Below are 25,289 nucleotides of genomic sequence, written 5' to 3' on the forward strand. Positions count from 1 at the left end.
GCTGTTCGATACACTATCCAGTTTTGGCAGTTAACATCATGCTGTATACCCGCGTAACAACACACAGTATACCCGCGATAAGCTTAGGGGAACGACGTATTTTTTTTACTTCGCTTGTTGCATCTAACAGAACCACCTGTCATCATGTTAAACGATTGATAAGAAAGAAAAATTGTCTATACTAACTATTATCACCAAATCAGTATACTTTTGAACCACTTTGGCCGTTTCACCGTAGGTGAAAACTGGAAAGTGAAAACAATAACATTAGGCTTTGTTCATTGTGAGAACTACATACATTAGGCTAGTCTGGCTGAAGAACGGTTGAGCTTCAGAACTGTTGAGTTTGAAAATGCGCCCAAGATTTTACAAATGGCATAAAATGATGAAATCAAGGCTCCAAATACACCTAAAAATCCATAAACACGTTTGGCGACATTCCTCAAAAGTTCTACTGCATAACAGTATTTTGTGATTAGGCAAACATTCTTACGCATATTTTTACGAAAAACCCGAAGCAACTTTTTTTCCTATGCCGCATGTACCACCATACGTGCTAACAGTAACTAAACTCCTTACCGCAACCGACTAAAAGCAAGTCTGATTTCCAATGACACGCCGCGACAAAGTCAATGGGACTTTAGTGTGTGATTTCTCCCACATGTAGTTAAGTCAATGGAGAAGCGCCATTGACTTACTGTGTATGATCGTTTGAAACAACGTTCGTTCGATCGTAAGTTTTACCGCGCAGATGGTAAATTGAAAACTTGAAGCAAACGTTCGGGATTGTTTTATTTTTCATAATAAAATAAAACTGTTAGCAAACTGCTTATCCACTAAAGAGCCTTTGTAAGAATTAAAAGTAATGTGGCGTTACATTTCGATCCTGCTAGGATCGAAACGTCAGGCCAACTTACTCTTAGGCCTACACATTATTTTTCATATCAGAATTCAGATCATATATTTCGATATCAGCTAACGAAATAACGAATATTTTATTTACGTGCAATATACTTTTTACTTTATTTACGTTTGAGTTGCAACACTGATAATGGTTTTCATAGCAGTTGTAAAACCTGTCCCTAACTTTTTTGTTTTTCATTTCGTAGCCAATGGCTACTATTTTTCCCCTTCTGTAGTCTGTACAGTACTGTGTTGTGGCGGGATTGCAATATTGCGACTCCTCGTTATAATCGTACATCGCCCTATGTATGTATTACAGTGTTCTTTACTTGCTCCATTAATCTTTACTGTGAACAGTTAAGTCGTTCATTTACATCTTTGATTGTATTGGCCTAGAAGTTTATAATCATGCATAACACTTAATCATACATTAGGCCAGTTCCACGAAAATTTTGAAATAATCGGTAATCGGTAAAACCGATTGTCATACAATCGGTCGAACACTAAATCCTGTGATTGTACTATGTTAGACCACTGATTAACTTAATTAATTAGTTTAAAGATAAAGAAACAGATAACATTGGATCAATTTCATAACTGATCAGTGTGAGCAAGTGTGAACCCATTGCAAGGTTTAAGGAGTTACTGCTTAGTTCCTTAAAATGCATAGCTGATGGTTTTTCGACATCCGCTAATTCGATCAAATAATGTGACATTGAATCTTGACATTTGTACCTTTCCAATGATGTATGATATACTGTGTTTTTTTGTTATGGGACTCTGAAAACTGGATCAACCCTACTGTAGCACTTTTGGTCAAGGAAGTTGCTCTATTCGCAAACATTCCTAAGCGCTCAAGTGACTGCAGGTCACCCCATTAGCAGAGACTTTGAGGAAAACTTTCGATCAAGCTATTATTTCAGCACTTTTAACACTATGCCCATATGACACTCTATCATCCTGTTAATATCTAAATGCATAAAAATTCATTAGTCACAATTGCCTTGTTATATTAATATGCATACTCAATGTTATCTTCGGCCGTGATTCACCCCACACTGTAGGTGCAGGGAAAAAATTATCATGTTACAAAAATAGTTGTACACTGCTACACAAGGCCCTGTATGACTTAGTTCTCTTTAGCAGAACCAACGACACACCACTGTGCACATGGTTAAAATTAGTGATGCACACTAAGACGTATGGACAACATACTATTGTGGGCATGTATGCTGTACTGAGACAGCAAAGGTTTTCACATTTTTTAACTTTTGAAACTTGTATATATTAGGGTTGGGCGATATATCGAAAATTATTATTATCGCGATAATTTTTTTTCAAGACGATATTTTTTGAGGATTGAACAAATGACGATAATTTCTTGTGAAAGAAATTTGAAATAGATGTAGAAAAAAAAAATTCACCGTTTTATGTGTAAATGTTATTCTAGCATTCCATGGTTAAGAAAGTTGAAAAGAAATATTTTATCAACTTCATTTACTGACTTTTGAACTTCGTAAAAACCCGTTCTTTACAACATTGACTGTATAGAGAACAAAACTCTGAAAATCAGTAGAGAAATTACCAATTGTGTACGAAAAGTAAGTTGGTACACCTTTCTAATTTACGAAAGATCGAGCAAAATACTTTCGAAAAATTCACGCGAAACTGGCATATCGTGCTAAATGCAACAAGTGTCATGTAAACAAGGCTCTAGTACACCCATTTATGAATAAACCAGAAGACCACATCTGGTGTAAAGTGGGGGAAAGAAAGTATTTTCTAGAATTTCCACAAAAAAAAAAAATAATATCCTACCATAGTTAAGTTTATAGTAAATAGCCTAACCACTTCGTCGGTTACGGATCTCACGTAACAACAAAAACACAACTAATTGTATTTTGTGAAGTTGACGATTTCTACAAGGACATGGAAACAATATTTAGCATTAAGTTAATCACGCCTGGTGGCCTAAAACATGGAATTACAAGGTTTACTTTCATAAAGATGGCCATACTGTAGCTATTGGGGCCTTGATATCGTGCTATGTCTGTATGGTATAGACCGTGCCTCGTGTATCATGGGGAATAGATTGTTTTGTTCATGCGGAGGAGTCGGTTGGCTTGAGGTGTGTTTTACTTACCTTAATGTTACGGGGATATTTACCTACTTTCCTTGAACGTCTAAGATAATATTTCGCATAACTTTACCGATCCTTTACTGACTGACCTAATTAATTCTAGAGTGGAGCCAAAAAAGTTTACTCCATGCAAAGTTTTTTTGAACCGTGCCAAAAATGTTAACAAACAGGTGTTAGACAGGGGGGTTGTTTTGCAAGGTACCTGAGAAAATTTGAAGCACATTGTAGCCTACCGTGATATTTAAGTACGGTTAAACACTGCAGTTGTAAACTGATTGTTAGGCAGTCTAGAAACGGGGCTTTGCCGAACGTAGTTTGTTTCATAATATCGACAGTTTTGTAAGTTAAACTTTATAAAGATTGTAAGACAGATTAATTCTCTTTTCATTTTATCACATAATATAGCTACTCTAACTTGTCATTTTAAAACTTTCATCAGTTTCGTGACAATTTAAATTCATAAAGTTAGTCAGTATTTTGAATCCTCAATTGCGAATTTTTTATCGCCAGACATGCAAAAATACTTAACTTTTCCGGGGGCCTTCGCCCCTGGACCCCTGAACCCCACGCCATTATGCTCGGTGTATTTGCTGCGCGAAAACACCGGTGGGAAATCGGCAGTTGTTTTTAGTGTGTTCGCGAACACACTAAAAACAACAAGAAAAAATTATCGTAATTATCGAAATATCGCGATAATTTTTTAACTATTTATCGTGACATTAAAAAGCAAATATCGCCCAACCCTAGTATATATGGAATATAGAATCTATCAGGCCCTCTCTTTTACTGTAGTGTTCCCTTTGCTTATGTATCAGCTTTTGTGGAGTTGTGACTTTCTGAAAGCCTTACTGTATGACAGCGAGGCTGAGACATACCCAAAGCTTTATATTTCGAGGACTCGTTTATCAAATTATAATATATAACTAGTATCAGCACTAGCAGTAGCAGAAAGCAGTTATTTACCATAGCCTGTAAAACTATATAGGCCTAATTAGGGTCTTACGTTAGGCCTAGTCTGCTCTAACCATGGTCTAACTTAATTTGTGTTCTGCATGGTTTTTTTATTCTAAATGCTATGAATATACGGAACGGAATTTACTTACAATGCGAACAATCCACCAAAGTTCCAAAAGCCAACTGCAAATGGGCAACGTGTACGGTAAACCGTGGCACTTCCCTTTCTAGACTACCTGGCTAGGCCCACATGCATTAGTAACGTTATATGTATTTTAATACAAAGTTACGATCCGATCGAGTGTCCTGTGAACCAAACACAGAACTGCTTACGAAATGGGCATTGCATCATTACGTGGAATTTGCCATTTAAAATAGAAACTCTTAATTTCTTAAATATTCCAAATTTATTGGAGAAACAGGTAAAAATGTGAAGATTTATGTGTAATTAGAGAAACATTAAAGTTTCGGAGATATATATAGCCGCATTTGGTCAAAATCGAGGTGTAAAGTTGGGATCAACATATATACCACGTATATCAACTACGTAAATCATATACCCTTCGAAGTTCCCTCCACTTTTAAGGGGAAATTCTACCCTTTTAATGAACGATTTTCCTATTGTTACTTCGAAATTGAAAAGTTAATGATGTTTTCTCTTAACTCGAACTGATCATTCCTCAAAGGAAGTAAAATTTATTGAACAAGAAGACCCTAGGTAAACCTAAGCTCCAGCTATCATCCGCTGAAGTAAACCCAAATACCAATGTTTATGTATATATATGTATATGTATATGTATATATATATATATATATATATATATATATATATATATCATTTGAATAAGTAATATCATCAGCCATCAGCAGACTTGTTTTTCCGACTTATTTAACACGATTAAAGAAATGTATCAGCCATATCATGGTGCCACACAAGGATAGACATTACATTTGGTTTTAAGCAAACGTATGATAATAATTAGCAAACCGAAGTGAGCAGATATTTTCATAACATTTGGGCTGGCCAGCTTGTCTGTTTCAACCGATTGAATTTGAAAGTGAAAACTGTGAAGTGTTAGTCTGGAAAATGCCTACATATTAACATATTTTGCTGATTTGTTATTTTTAATATTTGTCCTTTTGTCCATCGATCTTCTTTGTTATCGAAACATTTTTCGGTTATTTAAATGATGCTTGACTAGTTTAAGGTAATGAACAGCATCGTTGTTAGATTTCTTGAACGGAATAAAAAAAAAAACTGAAACTAACCTAAGCGCTCACACGACCATGCAGTGTCGGTTTCACAGTGATGTAGCATGTAAAGGAAACAATTATTTTTTGTGTTGAATTTGATTTTGTTGCAGCTAGCTGATGCAAATGATTTGATTTCACAATCACATGATTGACCGGAATATTTTCTTCTTTATTTCGTAGGTTCAGGCGTTGTCTGTTACCTCAGTATATCCCTGCCGAGTCTATTCCGTCAATATTAACGTCAAGGAATGTGAAAGGTAAAGTATAAGCTCAGGTAACATATCGATTGATCAGTATTATTATGTTTATAGAATAAGTCCATGATGTGCTACTGTATTGTTAATATAAACATTCACTGAAGTTTATTTCGGGGCTTTCGAATTATCCATTGTCGTTAGCAAAAATTATAAATGGTAATTGTCAGAAGCCAATCAAGCCGTCAATTTCCTAATCTCTGTCTGTTTTAGGGAAGGCTCGCAAATTTAACCGGCGATGATAGAAGGCCCAGCCAGCAGCACACCACTGCTCATTATGCAGCCCGCATATCGCTCATGCTTGAGTGCACACACCCACGGTAACTCCGTGAAAGTAATGAGCATTGAGCTCCCAACACAGAAGCGCTGCTATTGTTTGTAAACAAAAGCGGTACTTGCCTTTTCCTGGTCCGTGGTTTTTACGTAACAATGGCACTCTGACCACAGTAGAAGGAGATTTATTTCAAGAACAAGTTGAAATCTTCATGAACTATTTTCGTATCGAATGTTTCAAAATACTTTCAGACTTCTTTTCCTGTACAAAGTATTTTCATTCACTAACACTGGTCCAACTCTCTTTTCTCTACTGGAACAGTAAGTTGGTACACCTTTCAAATTTTACGAAAGATTGAGCAAAATACTTTCGAAAAATTCATGCGAAACTGGCATAACGTGCTAAATGCAACAAATGTCATGAAAACAAGGCTCTAGTACACCCATTTATGAATAAACCATACGACCACATCTGCTGTTAAGTGGGGGAAAAAGAAAGTATTTTCTAGAATTTCCACACAAAAAAGGAAAAATAATTATCCTACCATAGTTAAGAGTATAGTACATAGCCTAACCACTTCGTCGGTTACGGATCTCACGTAACAACAAAAACACAACTAATTGTATTTTGTGAAGTTGACGTTTTCTACAAGGACATGGAAACAATATTGAGCATAGAGAAATTACCAATTGTGTACGAACAGTATGTATGTATGTATATGTGATCTTCCCGCAAGCAGGAACTCGCGAAAGAAGCCATGGAGGCTTGTAGACTCGCAAGCTGACCGAAGCCAATCTCTCGGCACACATCCATTTAACGTCCATGTCGGGAAGTTGTTATTGAACAACACTCTTGCCAGACGACGCACATTGCTGTTGGCGGGGAATCGAACCGGGGATCTCATGACTGGGAGACCACTAGGCTATACACTCCGCCTAAGTTGGTACACCTTTCAAATTTTACGAAAGATCGAGCAAAAAGACATGGAAAAAATATTGAGCATTTAGTTAATCATGCCAAGTGGCCTAAAACATGGGATTGGAAGGTTTACTTTGATAAAGATGGCCATACTGTAGCTATTGGGGCCTTGATATCGTGCTATGTATGTATGGTATAGACTGTGCCTCGTGTATCATGGGGAACAGACTGTTTTGTTCATGCGGATGAGCCGGTTAGCTCGAGGTGTGTTTTATATAAATCCATGGTTTTACTTTGTTACGGGGATATAAATTTTCTTGAACGTCTCAGATAATATTTCGCATAACTCTACCGATCCTTTACTGACTGACCTAATTAATTCTAGAGTGGAGTCAAAATAGTTTACTCCATGAAAAGTTTTTTGGAAACGTGCCAAAAATGTTAACAAACAGGTGTTAGACAGGGGGGGTGTTTGGCAAGGTACCTGGGAAAATCCGCAGCACATGTACAGTAGCCTACCGTGATATATAAGTAGGGGTAAACACTATTGTTAGGCAGTCTAGAAAAGGGGCTTTGCCGAACGTAGTTTGTTTCATAATATCGTCAGTTTTGTAAGTTAAACTTTTTAAAGATTGTAAGACAGGTTAAATCTCTTTTCATTTTATCACATAATATGGCTACTCTAACTTGTCTCTAACAGCAGACTGTTATTTTTGCCTGGCTCTGATGAAATACTACTATCTCAAGTAACGTTGGCAAGTTGCCAAGAAATAAATGTCACGCAATGTGATACAAAAAGTCATATTACCCATTCATGAAGGCTTCAAACGCAAGTTTTCAAACATTGGTTCAGTGTATAGTACAATTACAACTAGTCATACCGTTGTAGTCTAAACCGAATTTATGCTTTATGCTAAACGATCTGAACAAACGTAATTTCTGAAACTAAATTAAAATTATATCATTCGTGACTTCGTTACAATTAAAGCCAAGTAAGTCTACTATGAATAAGAATTATTCGGTTTCTTTATTAGCCATTCCATTTCGTAAAGCGCCATGCAATAACAATTTTTCTTGCACAAGTCGCGAACTGTTCATGTTTTTTACAACCCGAAAGCAGCTGCGCAACGTGAAAGTAAGATCACGCACATGTCTTAGCCTACTGTCTGACTGCATGACTCACGTGGAGGTGATTCTGCATATAGATACGTACAAGTTTTAATGGTTAGGCTATATATTTACTGTCATTTCAATAAACTGTTTATAGTACGAACAAAAGAAAAGTCCCCACAGGTTTGAGAGATTGTCTAGAGCATTGATGATGTAGGTTTTTGTGTATTAAGGGATTCAAGACCAAACGGAGTGTCTCTATTAGTTCAATTGCAAAACACGAAATAAAAAATAGCGATGAAAGCGCCACGTAAAATTCATGTTACGAGCACAAACCGTCAGCAAAGTACACACAACTGTGTAGTAACTCAATGCAGTTACAGTAGCGTATATGTAGTAGCTTTATTGATAAACAATTCTCCAACCTGCAGAGAAAATTCTATAACCCTTTTGTGTACATCCTGGACCAAAGTGACCAGTTCATTGGCTGGTCTTCTTTTGTGCATAAGAGGCTTAATTTGTGGTCTCATAGTCAAGTGCATACAACTGTCCACCGACTCTTGGAAGGCAGGAAATGTGTGCGTTCAAGCATGACTCATTACCAGCTGGTTGCTGTGCTCATTACACTGGATAGCAACGGTTGGGCCTTCGATCATCGCCGGTTAAATTTGCGAGCCTTCCCTTATACAAAGGAAATATCACCGAATACAAGTATAAAATGTACATGGTTCTCCAGTCATACACACATTACAGACCTGAACGCATTTACCAGAATAGGACTACTGAATTACTTCTTACACGCTACTACACACTCCATTCCTCCCGATCCCTATATGCTGATATCTTATTTAATATTTTGTGTACATGAATCGTATCCAGTAACCATTTGTATCCCTCTAAATATTACGACGTACAGAAATAAAAAAATTATCAAAAATATGATTTGACAATTTTAATGTTAAACTCCACCATTGTCTTCCACCATTTTTTATCTCAATACATTACATGTATAGAGATATTGTAACAGTACGTGGGACTCTCTCTTCTCTTAAAAAAAGTTACATCATCTTTCTACAAAGTTTTTTTTCTATGGGATTTCCAGAGCAAGCATATATCATATAGGTCAACAAATTTTATTCGAGAAATTTATCTCATTCTATGACTTTTTCACCGATTTATGTCCGAATCGGGCCAAATCGGGCTTTGTTGCAGGCCTTTCTTGCACACGTTCCAAAACTTGTTTGTAAGGAACTTTTGCCCCCGTTTCCCTGCTCATTTGTTGATTATTATTCGACGTCCATGGTTTATTATGGGCATGTGACGTTTTACTTCTCACTGATTGGTTTGTTATCTGCGGTTTTATGTATTATGTTAAACAGTATGTAGAATAGACAATAACGCCGTGGTCTCATTGGCTCAATTGTAACATGTGATGTAATTGTCACTCATGATTGGATTATTCTGTTCTTGAAGAGGCCAGACAACTAGTGAAAGCAAAGTATGTCGCAATCGTTTAGCGTCATTACGCTCATTATTCACTATCCTGTTTAAAGATGTATTGTTCCTCACTCTCAAACCATAGTTCCCAAAATTATCTCAACGAAAATTTTATCAATATAAAGTTAATCGCTTTTGCTGTTGGTAATTTGTTATCAAAGTAATCGTTTGTAAAAACTGAGATGAAAGGATCGGACTGTTTTGTAAAGGTATGTATTCTCTGTTTTATCGAAGTTTTATGCTATTCACAGATCAACTCTTAACATAAATAAAACTGTACCAATAGGGCCTAACAGTAACACAAGACATTTGGTTTAACAAAGTCGACTGTCAGTTTTAACCTTTGTTGAAGAGTTTTCGTCAAAATGTAGTGGTTCCGTTATGATTATCTTGATTGTGGGGATATCCGCTCATTCTACTTATGCTAAGTTCGGGTTAGGCTAGGCCTAACTTCGCTAGGCCAATGCTAGTTTCTACCTTTTGTTGAACTGGATGTAGATCTAGGTCCTAGGCTAGGCTTAATTTTCCAATGACGATATCTTCATATGTCCTGTTATCATGGCATTGTCATGTACGACCTTCTGTGTTTGTATCTCGGGAACTTTTTTTTTTGTAGCTAGCGTAACCTAGTCCTGGCCTTTATCTTGGTAACTTGGAATTTGTTTGATAGCTAGTTTTACCTAGTGTAGGCCTAGGTCAGCTTAGGCGCTACTAACACTACAGTCTTCAGTAACATAGGTCGATAGGCCTAGCTTTCTCAAGGGGGGCATCTAGAATATGGTCGAGTTTTTGGCCTATTCTAATTTGGCCGTTGTCATTAACGTCCTTTCGTATATCACGTTTTGTTGTTGTAGATAACCTCATCTTGGACTAGTAACAGTAACATTGGTCTAGGATTACTAGGCTAGGTTAGGCCTAGGCTAATGAGGGTCCCTACTTGACGTAAAGCCTATCTTCGTAACATACATGCTTCCAAATATGACTATATTACATATAGTTATCTCCCTTGTCTTTAATCCACTTATTTCAGTTTTTATGTTTAATGAAAAGTACATCGGTATCCTGATCTGTTTTGTACCTAGCCTAACATAGGCCTAGGTTAACAGTAACATAGGTCTAGGAGGCCTAACCTTCTCAAGTCTGGCATCTAGAATTGTTGTATTATTCGTTATGTTCGCTTCTAATTTGGCCATTGTCAATGACGACCTTTAGTATTTATGTTTTCGCCAATTGCATTGATTTTCCTTTTTGTAGTAGGCTACCTTAGTTCTAAACAATTAAATCCAATAATCTTTAATCTGCTAGTTACGTTCAATGAAAAGTAAATTGGTATCCTGCTCTGTTTTGTAGCTAGCCTAACATAGGCTTAGGCTAACAGTAACATAGGTCTAGGAGGCCTAGCCTTCTCAAGTCTGGCAGCTAGAATTGTTGTATTATTTGTGATGTCCGCTTCTAATTTGGCCATTGTCATTGACGACCTTTAGTATTTGTGTGATTTTTAACCAAGGCTATCAGTCACATTGGTCTAGGATTATAGGCTTCTAAACAGTTGAATCTTGTGTATTTAAGACACTTATTTCAGTAATTCTGTCCAATGAAAAATATTTATCTGCAAATTACAATGATTTCCTTTTGTAGAAGGCTAAATAGCCTAGAGCGATATTTTAGTTTTAGTTTATTGACTACAGTCATCGTTAAAATCGTTTAGCGTTAGTTCCAAACAATTAACTCCAATGTTGTTAAAGCACTGATTATGTTAAATGAAAAATCAAATTCTGCAAATTACAAAGAGTTTTTGTATTACAATTCGTCTTAAGTCTACTTATGCAATTGATAGGTGCATTAGTTTGTTAGTTTTCTAGTATTGTGTGCTGAGAATAATGAACCAAACTGGGTACTGCTAAATTAATGTGATTATGGGCCTGTTGAAATTGCCTATAATATATATTATAATTAGTAATGTATTTGTTATCTCTTGTTGTGGTGATTAAAATGTGATATCATGTAACTAAAGGTCCCTGTTTTTCACCCATTGGATGGTGTTTGAAATTTATGTAAAAAAAAATCAGATAACTAATTACTTTTTAAATGTATACAAGAAGTTGTCATTCCTGAAAGGCTGACATGAAGATCATTTTGGTTCAATACTTGTAAAGTGTTGCTACTTGGTGCTAAAGTAAAAGTTTGTCAAAAAGTTTGAAAATCTAGAGTTTGATAAAAGTCAGCTTTACTTTACAGTTTGTTCAGTTTGCAACTATAGTTTGATTTGTCTGAGTTCAAAAGAGGTGGATTGAAATACTTCAAGCTCACAAAAACACAGTTTGGCCATTTTTTTAACCTCAGCTGTTTTCATACTTTTGTTTAAAAAGCAACCCGATCAATCAGACCTTGAAAACTTATGTTATAGTTTGTTAAAGTTATGTTTTATTTTACAAATTAGCCTTGGTTGACAGGATCAAATGCCAAAATAAACATTGCAATAAAATGTAAACCACAAGGTGGAATTTATAATTTCAAATTAATGTTTTTGAAATTGACAAGCATATTTATGAGGAGGCTTGGCTTAGCCTCATTTTTAAACAGAAGTTAGTATGCATGATAACTCAACAAGAGAATCATTGATTAATGCCATACTTGGTGGGTGGGTGGTCCATGATGAGTAGATGAACCCTTTTTATTGTGGTGCTCTTATCATAACTGGGTAAAATTGTGGAAACCTTGTAACACTATAGCTCAACAAGTGTGTGGGTGGACCAAATTAAGTCCAAGATACCTATTGTTTAAAGTGGAAGTCAGTAGTGTTTATATGGGTCCAAAAATCGGGAAACGGGTACCCGAGAGCCGTTGCCCGTCGGGTATCCGGGTACCCGGAAAAATTGTTTACCCTCGTGTATCACGTTTCGATATCCATGGAGTACATTATTACTATTAAGTTCGACCACATGGTTGCCTAACACCACGCTAAGTCAATCTGCCTTAAACCGTGTTTGTCAATTGTTTTTTTTTGGTTCCTTGCTTTAGCAAAAGGAACCTATGTAGTCAGGTTGGCGTGCGTGTGTGTGTCTGTGTGTGCATCTGTGACACTTGCTTGGGTACGCTCTATCTCAATAAGGGAAAGTTGGATTGAGGCCAAACTTGGACCATAGACCCGCCATATGGGGAAGGTGTGCCCTATTGTTTTTGGTGCCCACAAAGGTCACCGAAGGTCAGTTATGGTCCAAAAACCCAAAACATTAAAACTGCAATAACTCCCAGTGCCTATGTGCTACAAGGTTGATATTTCAGGACAAGTTGTGAACTGGTTAGGGGAACATTTTGAAACTGAACGGTCATTAGATCTGAGGTCATCAAAGGTCAATTAATGTTAAAGAACTAGTATTTTTGCGATAACTTGAGAACGAATTGTCCGTTAGGGTTGGGAGTTGCTTCAATGTAATCCAATTGTCGACCCACATCTGGGTGACCCTTGACCTCAATTTGACCTCTGGTGACCTTTAAGTGTTTTTGGGATTTTTACAGTTTCGATGCTATTTTCAGATGTCAAAGGTACCTTCTGATCATAAATGTCAATGGGTTGACCCCCGTGTGACCTTCGTGTGCGAAGTTATACAAGGTCAAAGATAATTTTCAGACATTTAATGCAATAACTCCCAGTGTCAAGGTGTGACATGGTTGATATTTTGGGACAAGTTGCAAATGGTATAGGGGTATATTTTCAAACATAACGGTCATGTGATCCTAGGTCACCAAAGGTCAATTAATGTTAAAAAACTAGTATATTGGGGGGAGAAAATGGGCAAAGAAAAAATAATTGAATTTTTATAGTTTTGATGCTATATTCACGTCTCACTGATCAAAAATGTCAATGGGTTGACCCAAGGTGACCTTTGTGTGTTAAGTTATATGAGGTCAAAGTTAATTTTCAGACATTTAGTACAATAACTCCCAGTGCCAAGGTGTGACATGGTTGATATTTTGGGACAAGTTGCAAATGGTATAGGGGAATATTTTCAAACTTAACGGTCATGTGATCCAAGGTCACCCAAGGTCAATTAATGATAAAATACTAGTATTTTTGGGAGATAACTTGAGAACGAATTGTCCGTTAGGGTTGGGAGTTGCTTCACTGTAATCCAATTGTCGAGCTGCATCTGGGTAACCCGTGACCTCAATTTGACCTCTGGTGACCTTTAAGCGTTTTTGGGATTTTTACAGTTTCGATGCTATTTTCAGATGTTAAAGGTACCTGCTGATCATAAATGTCAATAGGTTGACCCCTGTGTGACCTTCGTGAGCGAAGTTATACAAGGTCAAAGTTAATTTTCAGACATTTAATGCAATAACTCCCAGTGCCTAGCAGTGACACGGTTGATATTTTGGGACAAGTTGCAAATGGCATAGGGGTATATTTTCAAACTTAACGGTCATGTGATCCGAGGTCACCAAAGGTCAATTAATGTTAAAAAACTAACATTTTGGGGGGAGAACATGGGCGCAGAAAAAATGTTTGAATTTTTATAGTTATGATGGTATATTCACGTCTCACCAATCAAAAATGTCAATGGGTTGACCCCAGGTGACCTTTGTGTGTGAAGTTATACGAGGTCAAAGTTAATATTCAGACATTTAGTGCAATAACTCCCATTGCCAAGGTGTGACACGGTTGATATTTTGGGACAAGATGCAAATGGTAAAGGGGAATAATTTCAAACTTAACGGTCATGTGATCCTAGGTCACCAAAGGTCAATTAATGTTAAAAAACTAGTATTTTTGGGGGAGAAAATGGGCAAAGAAAAAATGTTTGAATTTTTACAGTTTTGATGCTCTAGTTAGGTCTCATCGATCAAAAATGTCAATTGGTTGACCCCCGGGTGACCTTTGTGTGTGAAGTTATGTATACAAGTTCAAAGTTAATTTTTAGACATATAATGCAATTAACTCCCAATGCCAAGGTGTGACATGGTTGATATTTTGGGAGAAGTTGTGAATGGGGTGGTGGAACATTTTCAAACTTAACGGTCATGTGATTTGAGGTCACCAATGTTATCATATCTGTTGACCCGCTTGTAGGTGACCTTATATTTCTTACATTTTCGACGCCATATTCAGATCTCAAAAGTGCCTTCCGATCAAAAATCTGATCACAATTTGTGATCACAAAAGTGTTGGCTATAGTGTTGGTACTTTGTAGGACCACAATTACTTGGACTATTTGAGCCCAATCTTGCTTGATAATATTATGTGTATTGTCATATACCCCTATGCAAGGAACCACAGTTCCCTTGGGCTCTTGTTTAAATCACACTGCGTTGGATTCGGGTCATAAATTAGGAATCGGGTAGTATCGCGTCGGGCGTTCACCTTCGTTATTGCTGTTCTCTTCGACCACATGGTAGCCTAACACCACACTAAGTCAATGGGAAATCTGCCTAACCGTGCATGTTTGCCAATTTTTTTTAAATCACACTTTGCGTAGGATTCGGGTATTAAATTAGGAACCGGGTAGTATCGCATCAGGCGGGTACCCGGATAACCCGTGCAAACACTAGAAGCCAGTCAACTAGGGTCTCCACGGGTCAACTTGTCAAAACCTTTTAAACACAATCAAAAATAAGCCTGGACAGATCTTGTATTTAGGATGTTGGTGTGCTACATCATCGAAACGACAATGCAGTTTTGCGCTCTTGTTATTTGGGATGGAGTAATTTTAGAAGCCGACCAAAATTTACACTAAAACTTCATGGGAAAAACGTCTGAATAACAAAAACCTGGAGAGTGATATGTTAACATTACACATTTTTACCTTATCCTTTTTTGACAGAACTACAAGTTATGTCATAACAGAGTGTGGACAAACATTTAAATATCTACGACAACACTTGACAGAGGTGACGTGTCACCAGACGATTTGCTAAACGTGATGTCAGTGAAATGCCACTTGACGCTGGAGGGAGAAGATATTAAAGAGCTGGAGTTGAAATAGACCATGTCCCTCTATCGTCACATTTCACATTCATCTTTGTTATTTTCAGATTTTAATCAACTTCATATATGTTTTTTTTTAGATTCAATATCTTCAAACATCACATTTTTTTTAGAGTTTAATTCACATTTAACGATATCTTTAGCTTCACACTTTGTCAGATTTTAGTCAACTTCATATGTTTTTTTCTCTACATTCGATATCTTCAAACATCACATTTTTTTTTTTTTTTTTAAAGTTTAATTCACATTAAAGATATCTTTAGCTTCACTTTTGTCAGATTTTAAAATTTTAGTCAACTTCAGATTTTTTTTTTACACTTTTATTCACATTTTAAGATAACTTTAGCTTCACATTTTCTCATGAATTTTTTTCCTAATATCACCTTGTTAACCTTCTCACCCTTTTTAACCAGTGCCAGAATCAAATTTTCATATTTTTTATCATGTTTTTATGACCAGCATATTCCTGCCTTTTTTAAGTAATATAAAACTTTTTCTTATCTCTAATTAATTTGTTTTCTAATTTTTTGAACTTCTTAATTTAATTCAGTACTTTTCGTGCCATTCCATTCATTGCCTTGATTAAATAAATTTTGATAAACCTTGAAAAACACATTCCTGTTATATTCTTTTGTTCTAAATTGCACATTCATATTCACTACTGTGAAGAATAAATTAGTTCCTACACAAGATGTACATTTCACGGATCCAAAAATACTTTTCAATTCATCACGAAGATAGCTGATTGATGTCTAGGAACCTGATACATCATAAAACTATAGTCCAACTGAGACTGACCCAAGATGAAGGATACCACATAAAAAACAAGTTCTTAAATATTCTATGACATTACTAAACCTTGCATCGCCGTTTTCTCGACAAACAGGCAATGAGCCCTAAAGGCAACACTCACAGGATGAATTTTAACCTGCAGAGACCATTCGTGGCAAAGTAGCGTAATTACAAGTTCTCTTATTTGTTGTACCATGATTGATATTGATAATTGTCTAGACAGAGCAAAGATATGAAATTAGGAGTCGTAATTAGAACTTCTAGTATTGAGATACTGCGTCATTGATGCTCTTGTTTGTTTCATGGAAGGTTGACATTTTCCTTTTAACATACAAATCATTCTATTGTAGGTTCCCATCACAACAAAAATTAGATTATAAAATGGAAATAATCCTTGGATGGTATTCTGAAATATGTGTGAAACCAAAACACATTCCATTGCCTAGATCTCGACTTGAATTAAATATACTGTAAATTGTATAACTAGGTGAATCCAAACAAAATACCAAGGTAAGATCGAGTCAAGCGAGCCAAAAAACTAAATACGCCCAACCACCTGCAAATACAAACCCCCAACCACCCACTCAAGCATTAAAAAAACCACAAAAGGACGACGAGCACGCAGCGAAACGAAACACCCCTCCCCAGCATACCAGCGTTCAATGTTGATTAGTTTCCCTCCATTGTCACATGATCTTATGAAATATCTTATAAGCTTCATGTTCATTTATTTTAGAATTCCAGTAACTGCAGAATAATTTACTTAGTAGATAATTGGCCGTACTTTGTAAACACTCATGAGATTACCTCCACAGTAACTATTCAATAACTTATCTGGGAAAGTATCAAGGATTACGACTATATTATACACACTTTTTTTTATAGATATTGAGTGAGGCCCGGTATAAGTTACGATGCAAATACTAAAGTCACTTTACGACACATAAAGGTTATTAATATTTAAATTTAACAAGAAATTGATTATTGTAAAGCATTTTGGTACCTTTAGACATTCACATTAATGTATGGAAACTATCTGGAGGTAGCGAAATTCTAATTTAATTCAATGTTATTTTGTACATCGTTTCTCTCAATTATAGTCACATGGTGGTCTGTCAACGACAAGTATGAGCTGAACCTTCAAACTGGTCGATGGGAGGTGAGTTTAAAGTGGTTTATTTCTTCTTTCATGGATGCTGTATTAAAGTTAACTGAACTATCAATATCAACTGACAAAACAATAGATATATCGTTGCGGATTAGGTAGTTTACCGTAGTTATGTATTTTATTCTTTACTGCAATGTATATTTGTGCTTTAACACTCGCCTTGAATACGCCTTTTTATTTTTTCTTTGATACTCATTTGAGCCATTGCTTTTTAATATATGGCTAGTGTCCCCGTTTAACATCTTGTCGGAATTTAAACCAAAGGATATTAGTAAGTAAAGGGGGGATGCCGGTGGAAGAAATAAAGGATAAACAGTAACATTTTATAGATGATTAACTCCAAAAAGTATTACTACCTCCTCATTTCCGCCCACCGCAATGGATGAAAACATGTAACATTAGCAAACAGCATTACCAAGATCCAAGTTATTTTGGGATTATTACCAACAATTTTGTGGGTCCGGGACATTCAAATGATTTGTTCTCTAGTGGTGATTCATATCTTATAATAAAAGTGAGCTCATAACACCAACCTTACGGATTTACTTGATATTATAATGTACCACACGGACAGCACATATTTGTATTTAAAGTGTAAAGATAAATGATTTGTGACATTGCTCAGTCAAAACTAAAATTCAGTTATTTCAAAATGTGTACTTTTTTAGAAACGTCCCCATACCAGCCTGGTATATTCGGTCTACTGTTAAGAAAAGCCGACTTAGCTGTAACGACGTAGTAGTAATTAGAAAGGACAACTATCATGGTATAGCCATATATCATATATCAGGAATTGATAGAAAGAGCGACCTATGGCAATATATGTAATGGAATAGATAGGCAGCAAGGCCCAAAACAAAACAAGGCACTATGTTAATAAAGTAGATAATCACCATAGCCAATATAAATAATATATAAAATACACTATCGATCACAAACACCCGGCATTTGTGATATAACCAGGTCTTAGCTTTACATGAAATTTCTGTGGCTTTCTTTGACCCGTTTAACCAACGATCACTTCTGTTGAGGGTCTAACTTTACAGCTATCGCTGGCAATGTCACTGCTAACAGCCCATGGAATGTGCATGGGATGTACATGGAATGTGTGGTACTGAGGAACTACTAGCTATTATTCCAGTCTTGAAATTTTGGTAGAAATATGATTATGTATAATTCTATATAAATACATATATCCATACAATTAAATTCATACATGTATACAATCAACACAAATATAGCCACATGAATTAAGATGCGCACTGATTCAAAGCCGCTATTGTTCTCTAGGAATTAAAACTTTACTGAAAAATATTTGTTTTGATCAAAGATGTCTTTTATGCTGATCACCTCTAATCAAAGATAAATTAAATGTTTGTTTTATTGTTTTATCCTCGTTGAGTTTACTCTCTTTCTTTAATGAAAGGAAACATTTCCTGATTCGACTGTCTCGATGATATTCATGACGTCATATACGTATTAGTCTCATCATTGTTTCTATTGCTTTTAACTACAGGACAGTGAAACTAGACAGGAGATCACAGATACAAAGTATAATGATAAGGTAGGTTGATGGGTATTGAATTACACTCAATCAGTGGCTTGGTCTTACTGGATCCTAGAATATAATGTAAATATATGGCTGTATATATCTTATGGCGCAGTCTGGAGAAATTAATTTTAGTGCTCGTACAGTCACAAAATCAGAAGGATTGGGGTAGTGGGGGCTTCTATATCATCAATCTGGCATTTGCAAGAGGTACCAACATATTTTATATATTAAGATGCCTAGGAAGTGGAACAGTGTTCGACTTTAAAAGTCATTCGTTTTCATGTACTATCATGGTAGGAAAGGATGTGCAAAGTCTATGGATGCGTTACATAGATGATTGTTCTTGATTTTTATGTAGCAATCTGTGATAAATCAGTCTGCTGATATCAGAGAAAACGTAAGATAAACTATAAAGGTAAATTATAGAAAACAGTCTTCGATTCATCGTGGAAATTAATAACTGCAAAAGCAACCAGACACCTAATCCACAAAATACAAACACAACTATACTTTAAAGAAACAATAAATCATTAATACATTTATTCCCGGAAGACAAATAATATTTATTTGAGCTGGTTTATAACTAGTTATGAAGATTTATTAGTCTATTATATATATACTTTGAGGTTATTGTGATGTGGTGTGAATATGACTTATAAAAATGTGGTAAATTTTAAGGTCAAACTCCTTGGAAAATACCCAAACTAGAGTGAGAACAACATGGGATTGTATATACGTTCGGTAGAGGAGGACGATGTGTATACGAAGTTTCATTAGTCAAACGTGATCCTCGGAGCACCAATGTAGAACAAATGTGGACATTCCAACAGACAAAAAATAAACAAAATGGAACATTTAACTCTTTATCAGTTTTCAAACTAGAACAATATCTCTAAATACTGTACAACTATTAGATATCATATTTAATTCGAAATCAGAATAAAAGTTTACAAAAATGGTTGAATCAATAAAACAGGAAGATATAATAAATAACTTCAAAATTGAAATCTGACATTGACACACTGTGTGAATATACATTGTTGATGAGATAATATCACAATATCATCAACAATATGGAAAATGATCATCGTAGTTATTCGTGTTTTCGCTTTGTCACATTTTTTAGAGGGCGCTTCCGCATGTTAGGCAATACTGTAACATATAGGGAGCTTTATAACATTCCATTTGTCTGAGCTTCTCTCCTGGGTGTGTGTGTGTATGTCTTAGTAGAATTAAGCTATAACTTAGAACAGTTGATTAATGATGCTGTGATGTTCAGCGAGATATTTGTGATATGCAATGACTCAAGTGTTTTGCGAGATGTCAAATACCAGGCTCCTTCACATACTAAAACAAGTCAAGTTTGCTAACAACACTTGTGTAACCAAAAGTAGAAATAAGAAAGATGATACATTATTGAGACAGTTATTCCAACAAATTGAAGGAAAACAATGAAAATAAATTACCAAGAAAGTTGTTGCATAACTAACTTGAAGTAGATGTTGAAAACAACGTCAAAGCAATTAAGTAATGCAGGGATATTAAAGCCCAAATCGTTCATGGTGTGATGCAGACTCCAGCCATAACTGCATGTCTCTTCAAGTAAAAATGTAAAATGCAAATCATTGTAATACAATGGAGGGACGAATTCCATTGGTTTATTAAGTTACCACAGTTAAATTAAACAATGGTAAACAACAAAAACTGATAAGCCATAGAGATTTTAAGACCGGAAAAGTCATCTGAATACACTACTTTTTTATTCCTTTTCGCTTTGCGATAAATGCTGCTCATAAGTAGAAGCGTCTTTATAACAAGATACTGACCACACTAGCGGGTGTATGGTATGGTAAAATATGGATGTATGTATCGTATTTTGTAAATTACACACGTTAAGCTAATAAAAGGAAAGGTGAGAGTATCGTGACATAGGAATAACAAGAAATTAATGGAGGCATGCGCTCAGATTGTTACCGGCTTAAAAAGATGTATGCAAATAGTACAGACGTTGACAAAAGCTTTGGAGTAGGTACGCAGAATAGAGAATCCTAACTCCAGCCACAGCTCTCTCTAACGCTACCAGACCATCATTGCAGCCTCGGCCCTCGACGTCGCTTCCAACATACTCAATCAAGTGTAGTCTATGTTCAAGTTTCCCTTGTCATATTTCTACATCCATATTTCTGTTGTCTGTATATTATGATATTGGCACTGTGTTGCTTTCTGGTTAAAGAACCGTAAATATATCCGGACTGCTTTCACATATCCCATTACCACACAGACCAATCGTGTTGAATGCTACTTTGTACTGAACTAGTTTGTTATATATTAACTCAAGATGTTTCTTTGGCTGTTTATTGTTCTCTGATTTACTTGGTAAAGGACTAAACTTTAATGCACAATTTACAAGTTTGTTTTTGAACCAACCTACCAACATATTTTGCAATCTTAACAATAGTTAGAGATTGTTGGAATTTCGGGTAGAAGGACAAAATAAAACAAAAATGTGAACTGGCGACATATTTGTTTATTCATATTACAATATAATTTATCAACATTGCATAACGACCGTGATGGCCGAATTCATCCTTGTTAGTGAAAATATGTGACTATTTATCAACGAAATCTATAAGTTTAAACTAAAATACACAACGAATACATGTTGTGTATTTTGATTAACAAAACGAATTTAAAACACTGTCTGTGCGATGTTTTAATTGTTAACATAAAAAAGAATTACATTAATAATGAATGTAACTAATCAGTATTCAGCAATTTAAGTTTCAACGGTGACCGCTTTGAAGTCTTGTACATAGACTAATAGATTATTATGAAAGAAATAGCCGTTAATAGCATCCACCTAGCCATAAGTTCCCCTTTGTCTGCAAGAAATAATGTTAACAAGAAATTCAAGAATATCAAAATACTACTTATAACATCTTAATGTTCACCGACACAATATCATGTTCTTCTTTTATACAGAAGACACGGTTTCATTTTTTTTGCAGGTAAGTGATTGCTATACTCTTCAGGTTGAATGTGTCAATACTAATAATTTCATTTTACATATATTTATCTGGTAACACCAGAAGAAAGACCCTCACGGGAAGGGTAGGATTATTCAATATACTACATGTGAAAGTTATGGAGCTACCCTTATAGTTAGGTCTATGTTAAAATAAACAAAAGATCAATCACTCAGCTTAACACAACTGAAGATAACAAATATCTTCCTTCACAGCTTAGCACTATTGTGGCTTTTTCTGATACCATTAGCAGCAATCGTTCACACTACGTCAGTATAACATTTTGTGGTATATTGTGTTGCTAGATTTCATTTAACACTATTATACATGATCTTGTAATGGTTCTATCGCTACACCAGCAATATTAATAATACTGTAATTATTACTAAACATGTTATTTTTTTCCACAGATATACAGAATTGCTAACAGGGAGTGAAAGTGAGAGTGAAGATGAAGATGAAGGTGAAAGTGAGAGTAAAAGTGAGATTCAAACTGAGAGTGAAAGTGACAATGCATACAATCAGTAATACAGTTGTAAATTCGAATGTACGACATCCCGGTATCCGTTGTTCAAGGTATGCAACTTTAACCGTGTATTATATAGTATTACGTCAGTGGCAATCTCTACAGCTCGATCGTAAAAAAATGTTGCTACGCTGGTATGTTGTGGATCGATACATGAAACTCTCCCTTTGACATGAAAAGAATGGAAATCGATTCCGTCAAAATAAATGGATATATACGTTATTGTTATGGGTTAGTACGTAACAGAACCAAGCTACTGATCGAATGTAATGATCACGGCTGTGTTAGAAGAAACAACGCTCTCTACAGGTGTTGCCTCCTCAATATACTGTACTACTGGAGAGCTAGCTAAACGCTTTTGTGTTCTAGAGGTGTTACTGACAGATGCTTTCCTCGAAAAATAGTATGCGTCCCCTTTTCCATGAGCTGTTGTAGCTGTTCAGAAAACAAACTTAGACAAGAATATGTGTAAATACAAACAGTCGTTCAGGTATAACTTGTCTTACTTTAGGCTACATTCACAACAACATATCATCTTCTTTCGTTGTGTGATTAATGGAAACATGCTGTTTTTTACTCCAATCAGTAATTTATGTTATTAATGATATTATACACACACTGTTAACATCAGTATTACTATTATTATTTTTACGATTTAATGTTTCACAAAGAATTCATAAAACAGATCAAAGTCAATCAGAATGGTACATTTCAATTTCCATTATAACTTCAAGTCAACATGATAATTTTAATACATGTAGCATATTAAAGCACTGTAAAAATATTTTCTCACAAGTTTGACTGTTTATTCCTTACCTACCAATTAATGAACTTTCAATTGCATGGATTAGCAACAGTTAAAAACATCAGTATCACGATTACAGTAGACATTGAATAATAGATGTATGTATAATGATTACAAGGTTCCCAATTTCTATATATCCATTTCAATTGATAATCATAATCACATTACATATTATTCACCAAAACATTTTTTGGGGAGTTATTCTTTGGAAGGTTGATATAGTTTACAAACGCCAGTATTATAATTCCATGAATCAAATCGCCCATGTTACCTTTACTGAAGTCATTATGACATACATATTCGTAAAAGAAAGATAGTGATACCATACTGCGGTACAAGTATGGAACAGCCTACCAGATAGCGTAGTTGGTGACATTTCTGACAACGGTGCTCAGTCCTTCAAGTGCAGGGTGCATCAGCATCTTATTTCCTGTGCCTGATGCTGTAGTAAGCCCCTCCCTTCTAGTTGTTTTAAGTTGCTGTGGACCACTGATTGACCCATGTGGATTTCCTTTATAGTACCCTGTTGTCTATATTGGGTCTTAATTTCACCTTCTTTATAATATGCGTATACCTCACCTAAGATTTGCTCCTAGTTTCATACTTCTACTTCTTATTAATGATTTTCTTTTGTGTAATTAAAAAATCCGGTTCCGGCCGGATTTCATGTACTGTACTATCCGGCAAAATCCGGTTGCGGCCGGATCCAAAAATTTGGATCCGGTGCATCCCTACTAATGAAGTCCATTCTTCAGTCGAAAAACGTTAACATCATATTTAAATTGATGACTAGTACCCTTATCAAATAATTACATACATTTTACGGCTTATTTGAAAAGTCACCAGTTACTGTATCTCTTCATTTACTGGCATCACTATTTAATATTTGCTTAATGTATATTGTATTTGCATAGTTTATTTATTGTACAATAGTCCGGTTTTTCATTAGACCTTTTCTCTTAAAATAATGTGTACAAAGGGTTAAATTTGTGATCCTGTCTTTCTTAAAGATAATTCTATGATTTTTCATTGATTAAATAAACGTTACTATAATTAAAAGCGACCATTTATTGTGTTTTTGCTCTTTATTGGCTTATCTACACTCATTTAAAGTATTATGTAATGAAATGTGTACTTTAAATGTTCTCCAATTCTTTGCTGAAAGCAGACGCCATTGCTGATAATGTTATTTTGTTGTGGAACAAGAAAATATAGAACAATACCGGCATATCTTAGGAATAGTAGACACTAAATATGTGACCTAATAAGACATGTCCTTGGAATGAGTAAGGTGATGTTAGTGCGCATGCCGATCAGGGTTTAGTCATTACGATGATAAAAAATAATAAATACCATATATTAAAGTGCTGTTATCATGAAATAAAACATGCTCAAGAGCACTGTACAAAGGAACCAATACCTGGAATATAGAATTACTAAACTTAAAAAAAACCTAAAAGTAACAACAACAGCAATAAAATTTAAAAAAATGATATAAGACAGGGTTATAAACCACAATAAAGAACATAAAAATATAAATATACATAACATATGGGCACAGTAATGTGAATAAAACAACGAATAAGATTAATGCCCATACTCAAGCCTAAAAAGATAAAGTTTTCAAATGCTTCTTAAAAGTGTCCATAGATGTGATATTTCTGAAGTGATGAGGAAGAGATTTCCATAGTTTAAGACCTGCTGCACTGAACGAACAATCTCCATATGTGACTTTGTTAGTACGAGGAATGACTAGAGAAAGATGGCTTCGGGACCGTAATGCTCTAGCTGGCGTGTAGCGTTTTACCAAATTAGTCATATAACTCGGAGACTGATCATGAAGAATACGAAAAACGTGCAGAATGAGCTTGTAATTGGCAACCAATGCAGGTCTCGGAGTATGGAGTGATGTGCTCGTAACAACTGGTTCTGGTGATAATTATGGCAGCCGTATTCTGGACCCTCTGTAGTTTGTTGATTGAGGAGCATGACGTTCCATTCAGGAGAACATTACAGTAGTCAAGACGAGATGTTACCAGCAAATGGACGAGAAATCTTGTCATTTCATTTTTTTTAAATTTATTTTTGTTCTATCACAACATAAGTATGACATATGACGGAGAAGGAGAT

The 25,289-nt window shown here is 35.5% G+C and overlaps 2 protein-coding genes across 15 annotated transcripts in view; both read left to right on the plus strand.

Moving 5' to 3' along the window:
• LOC139982121 (uncharacterized) overlaps positions 1 to 24,223 on the plus strand; it is a 325,984-nt gene extending 301,761 nt beyond the window's left edge. For 13 of the 14 annotated variants that reach the window (XM_071994689.1, XM_071994685.1, XM_071994676.1 and 10 more), the window contains 5 exons: positions 5,432 to 5,508; positions 17,183 to 17,241; positions 18,767 to 18,814; positions 21,785 to 21,810; positions 22,239 to 24,223. In XM_071994689.1, the coding sequence (XP_071850790.1) occupies positions 5,432 to 5,508; positions 17,183 to 17,241; positions 18,767 to 18,814; positions 21,785 to 21,810; positions 22,239 to 22,356 (328 nt within the window). In that variant the 3' untranslated portion in view covers positions 22,357 to 24,223. Of the gene's footprint in view, positions 1 to 5,431; positions 5,509 to 15,126; positions 16,190 to 17,182; positions 17,242 to 18,766; positions 18,815 to 21,784; positions 21,811 to 22,238 lie in introns of those variants that run through there. The other variant, XM_071994681.1, reaches the window with a different exon arrangement.
• LOC139982130 (uncharacterized) overlaps positions 1 to 25,289 on the plus strand; it is a 262,832-nt gene that overhangs the window by 110,282 nt on the left and 127,261 nt on the right. The window lies entirely within an intron of this gene.

Source organism: Apostichopus japonicus, chromosome 16 (genome assembly GCF_037975245.1).
Source record: "Apostichopus japonicus isolate 1M-3 chromosome 16, ASM3797524v1, whole genome shotgun sequence".
Lineage (NCBI taxonomy): Eukaryota > Metazoa > Echinodermata > Holothuroidea > Aspidochirotida > Stichopodidae > Apostichopus > Apostichopus japonicus.